Genomic DNA, 5821 nt, shown 5'->3' with positions numbered 1-5821 from the left:
TAAATTGATAACACAAGCAAAACCTTGAAGTTATCCAGATTGTTGCTCTATGCAGAACATATTGTCTATCTGAAAGCAACAAATAACGAAAAACTTGAGATCCCCCATCATTGTCGCTAACAATGGGAAGAGCTGCAACTAGTAAACTAATAGTTTCAACATGGCAGCCTACTGCATATGAATAGATTTGCAACTATACACAGAGGTTTGGAACATATAGGATAAAGGACAGATGGAACTGCATACAAGAAAGTTTCAAATATTCTAACAATGATCATTGGGAGGGAACACGATTTTCTCGTGTGCAACATGGGTATAGAAACTACAAACTACAAACCCATCATACATCTTGCGTGAGTGGAATAGCTTCAATCACAACACAGTTCTAAGAACCCCAGTTCGGAATGTTAGCTGTAGCTTCATTCACCATTTTTACCAGAGTAACCTGCCAAAAACAATTACATTCATACTCAACTAGAGAAATTGGATGAAAGGTCAAAAGAAGATCTCTGTCATCGACCACAGGCACTTCATGCATGCCACAACATCAAAATAGATCTCTCAACATTAAATGTGGATTGTAAGGCACCAATACGGAGAAGAAAAATATACGTCATCTAAGCTCATTTATAGATCAAAAGAAAATTATTAGGGACATTTGCACTCGGAACATACAGAGATGAAGTATATTTCAAAAATAAAATATGTACTAATTATTGTTTGCTTAAATAAGCCTTGTTTCAGGTCAAATATTTTTTCGTCCCACCCACTATAATTTGCTGTTAAAAGTTCTATCGAAATAGGCTCACTTCCATTTAAGGGCAAGTTACTTAATTGTACACAGTTACCATTAACCATTATATAAGCTATCAACTAGATCAATTGTTTTACTTAGACACATAAAAGAAAAAGGGAAAAAATAGATTAGGTGAATCTATAAGGGAAAGTTGATATTTGTGGAGCTAGTTCATTAAGTTAGAATTTGTTTTGGAATAATTCAAACTGATATTGAAGTATCTGACAGAGTGTAATGAACAGAGTTGACAAAGAAACTAACATATGGAACAGACTTTTTTTTTTGAGAATGAACATATGGAACAGACTTTAAAAGCTAATCATGAAAAAAGCTTAATTTTGTTCTCTACACATTCGAGGCTTCAACTTCTGATCAAGTGAAGAAAGCATTCAATTTCTTACCAAGAGCATGATGCAAATGAAGATGAAGGAAATCATCCATTGATAATTTCTTCTGATACTTCAAAACCTTTTCCGAATATCTCACCAGAGTTCAGAATTTGGAAAATTTTACATGCTACTAGTAAATATTTTAGTACAAGATGATAAGACTCTTTTGTACCTTTTCACTTCTACCACCATTATTTCGAAAGTAAATCATCCATTGAGTAAAAAGATAGCAATGCCAGTGTTAACAGCAATAGAGAAGCAAAACAAAATAGAAATGGACGTTTATCAGTAAAGTAATTATGAGCTTTATTTTTAAAATATATTTGAACAATAAGATATGATTTTAATTATTAGATGTATAATTTGATAATAAGAAAAAAAATGCCTCCTGATTCCTGGACCCCTTCTTGTTATGATCTGGTAATTAAAGCTTAAGATGGAGACTGACTAAGACAGGAAACCATACCACGCTCTCTGGAACACCAGGTGGAGGCAGAGAAAGGTTCTTCGGTGGCCAGGTATTATCATATGATCTTTTGTCGAATCTCCACTCTCCAATTTTTCCATAGGTCATCTTTCCCTGAAATGCATGTTCTTCCCATCAATCATCATTATGTTTATTACATGTAACTTGGTATTCTCATAGTCGTAGGAAGTGGCTATTACCTTCATATCATAGTCACATCCGTATGTGTAATGAATTATGAACGCCTTGCCTATTTCTGTATCCCAAGGAGGCTGAAAACATTCAACAATACATGGAAAATTAGATTTCTGGTACATAAGGAAGAAATAATGCAATGAAACTTCACCTCACAACCAAATAACGATTTAAATTTTCAGATGTACTCCCCATGAAACAAATAAAACCACATTAACCAGGAAGTCTTTGCAACTTTGGTATATGAAAAGCAGAAAAGCAATGCTGCTAACCACACCAATGAAAAGGTTAAAGGAATGAAATCGGGTCTATCTGAGATAAATCTTACTGTATCAGCAGATGCATATATGGAACAGACGAAGGTTTGAGAGTAAATGAGGAGGTTTGAGAGTAAACGAGGAGAGCTATGCTATTTCAGTTTGCTCAAAGTAGTGCAAACTTCTAAAGATCGTATGAAAATTAAGAGGAAAAGGCAAAAGCTACAGGAAATTGATACTTCTTACAAGAATTGCATTGCCATTCAAATTACAACTCCTGTCTTTACACGTGTTCCAGACATAGAATCAAAAATTATAGACAAAAAGGGCTCATTTTGCTGGGGAACAAGTTATCCCAAGATTAATTATCCTGGAATTAGTTATCCCACCCTCAATGCTGGATAAAAATAACACTACAATCCTGGGATAACTGATCCCGGGAAAGTTATCCCGCGATTTTATCTCAACCAAACATGAGATAAGCTCATCAGAAAATTAATTCTGGGATTGGTTGTCAACTTATCCTTCGAACCAAACGAGCCCTAAGACTTTTTCTAGTGAAGCAACAATTTTTTTAAAAAAAGAAAAGGTTTAATGTTTTACCAAAATTCATACTTCTGCAACAATTTTTGTCTCTATTGCTAAAGGGGGATGAAGCATCTCACAGAGGATGTCTTCAGCACATGAAATATAAGCATCAAATCTTTGGTTTCATTGTGTATAGAATAAACAAATGGCTATTCTAGAACCTGGATGCTATGAAAGCCTTTTCTCAGAAACCTCTTCAAATTTGGCCTATGTTTATATCTAGAAAAATTTCAGTGCTATAAGCAAGTCCCTAATGCACAATATACTTTGGAAGTCTTAGATAGGCACTCAAATCAGATGGAAAAGGTGTATACTGATCCATGAATCAAAGAATACATTCACTTGGCAATATTCTACATTCATTAGCACTTTCAAAAATAGTAGTCTTATTTGTATTAGTAGTTAGGTTAGCATTCTATACAAGGTAGTTACTGAGCATAGCATCTGAAAATGCATTAGTACTTGACACCAGTGATTCGTTTTGCTATACATCGTAAGCATCTTCTGGGTGTTTTTTCAGTAATGAAACTTGCACTTTTACCGGATCAAAGAAAAATAACCCACACACCATAGCTGAATAATTTGTTTGGGCAACAGCATATCTTCTTTATTTCTGTTTTGGCTTGGAGTGGAAAAGGCAATAATGTAAACTATCAATGGAATAAATAAATAGGAAAAACAAATGATGATACCTGAATCATGAATTCCTTGTGCAATACATTACCGACATTATGCAAAGCAGATGCAACTGCATAGGCATACCTGCATATGAATTATAAAGTTGAGGGAATTTGTGATTATGCATTATTAATTTTCAGTAACTAGGTAGGGCAGGGTGATTACATCTCAAGCACCCAACCAAAGGCTTTGTCTGCTTCAGGATCCTTTTTCATGGCCAAAGAAACATTCATCCATGTGGGAGCTATCTTCTTTAAAGCTTCCTAAAGTAACTTTTTTCGTTTAGAAAAGCAACAGGAAGAATTAAGTAACAAACTTATATATAAAAAAAATAATAGTAATGAAGTACCTTGCTAACAATGACAGGTGAATTTCCTATGGGATCAATATCGGTTATAGGTCCGTTTTGTTGAGGGAAGAACTTTCTTAGTACAGACTCGTACTTTTTGGGTTCAATGTAAAAGAAAGGAAATGCAGCTCCAAGTCCATTTTTAGATAGGTTAGGGATGGGCTTGACAATAACATGATCTGGTTCTGACATCAATATGTAGTCTTCTTCAATTTGTGCTTGTTGGAGCCATTGAACAAAAGCCCATGGTCTATTGAGGACAATATAACCCTGAAATTGACATGTTGAGATATGAGAAAAGGAATAGGAAATTGTAGATAGTCTCTAATAAATTGATTGACCTGATCCATTCCAGAAGGAAGTGGTTGAGCAACAAAAGTAGGGATCTCATCCATGAATCTATCTGATTTTCCAGAATGTAAGATCCTTGTAAAGCCACCCATCTCAGAATTAGGTTCATCTTTAAACTTTTTGAACCAGTAATACATAATCCTACACTGCCAAGTGTTATAAACAGAATCAGAAGATGTAACAGCTGTATGAAACAACCTCTTCTTCTTGTTGTTGTTATTTGATCTCTCTAATGGCATCTTGATAATTGGATCTTGAGAAAACAACGTTTTTGCTGAAGATGGACCAGGAAATTCTTGCTTGAAAGAAGCATTTGCTGAGATGAGAATGTTGTATGTGATTAATGCTGCTGAAAACGTAATCACAACTGTGAAGAACATTTTCCCCCAACCCATTTTTCTTCTTCAATCAACTTCCACTTTTACTCGATGAAACGGGTATATTATACTGAAAGGAAGGAAGATGGTAGCAAAGTATTCTCCTGCTCAGCTGGTAGGGAGTTGGTGTGGGAAGGAAGTGGAGCCTCTCTCACACAAAAACGTTGACTATATTTCCTAAATAAAAACACTCACGCCTCTCATAATTCATCAAATCCCTTCACTATTACTAGCCATTTTGCCATCACATTTACCATCCAATTTCATGTTTTGAATTCAAATCAACCTTATGCATATAATTTTAATTTCAAATTATCCCCATTTTTAAAAAAAATATGATTGCAAATTTTAAATTGTGATTTTAATTTTTTAAAATATAAAACTTGATCCATAAATTTATGCATAGATTTTTTTTAAACCATTACTAGGTGGACGCTTAGGATGGAGCGCACATGTCATTGGAATATAACCAAAGAATGAGTTAGAAAGAAATCATAAAAAAAGCTTCCTTCAAGAAGTCACTGAAAAAATAATTGAAATCACTATATATCCAAAGGTTTATTGCAGATAACGTTGGAAACTCGTGGAAGATGGCATAAAGGACTTGTGGCCAAAAGACGTATTAAAGGAGAGAAGGGACATGAATATTAGCTAGGTCCATACTAGATTTCGTGAATCACGACAAATTTACCCGTTGGAGTACGTAGCGATAGCTCTAAATGTACCATTTTCATTGGATTATGTAGTCTATACATATAGTCCAAGAGTAGTGATTTCATTGATTGATTTATTTAATTTATTGCCTATAAATAGATGTTTCATTCATTTATAAAAGGTTGAATTTTTTTACAATGCTAAGAAATATACATAGATTCTTACACTATAAATTTTCTCTTTCATTACAGTATTGATCAAGGCAATACTCTTAAGAATACACACCCCGACACCTTTGATTTGGGAGCTAATTAATACCTTGAAGTTATATTTGGGATCGAAGTTGAAGCAACGAAATCTAAAGATTACCATTTCTTTCATTTATTAAATTACAATATTGTTCTTTATAAAATTATTTAATAACACATCTATTTGCTTAATATCTAATTAACTAGTGAAGTTGATCCATGTGTTTTTAACCTCGTAACAAATTTAATTGTAACAATATACGAATAAACAATTTGATGCTCTCTATGGGGCTAGGACAATTGTGATATTGATTTAACTCATTGCTCTACTTACCCACTTGCTTAGATATATTTATTTTTCAAAAACACTTATGACAATCAAGAATAATAACAAAAACCCGGTAGAAGGATAATTCACCAATAGTGCCCAAGACTAGGCAGATCACCATAAGGAGCACTCCATCGTTCTACTA

The 5821-nt window shown here is 34.0% G+C and overlaps 1 protein-coding gene across 1 annotated transcript; it reads right to left on the bottom strand.

Moving 5' to 3' along the window:
* LOC102578961 (uncharacterized) lies at nt 1-4648 on the bottom strand. The gene is made up of 7 exons (XM_006345578.2): nt 4060-4648; nt 3719-3988; nt 3535-3632; nt 3384-3453; nt 1852-1923; nt 1652-1765; nt 1-445 (listed from the first exon to the last, which is right to left on the bottom strand). Exons 1-7 carry the CDS (start codon nt 4462-4464, stop codon nt 386-388), a joined length of 1089 nt encoding a protein of 362 aa, XP_006345640.1. The 5' UTR covers nt 4465-4648; the 3' UTR covers nt 1-385.
* Nucleotides 4649-5821: the final 1173 nt, after the last annotated feature.

Source organism: Solanum tuberosum, unplaced genomic scaffold, assembly GCF_000226075.1.
Source record: "Solanum tuberosum cultivar DM 1-3 516 R44 unplaced genomic scaffold, SolTub_3.0 scf00070, whole genome shotgun sequence".
NCBI classification, from domain to species: Eukaryota; Viridiplantae; Streptophyta; class Magnoliopsida; order Solanales; family Solanaceae; genus Solanum; species Solanum tuberosum.
The sequence above is the reverse complement of the archived record's forward strand: the minus strand, read 5'-3'. Positions and strand labels throughout refer to the sequence as shown.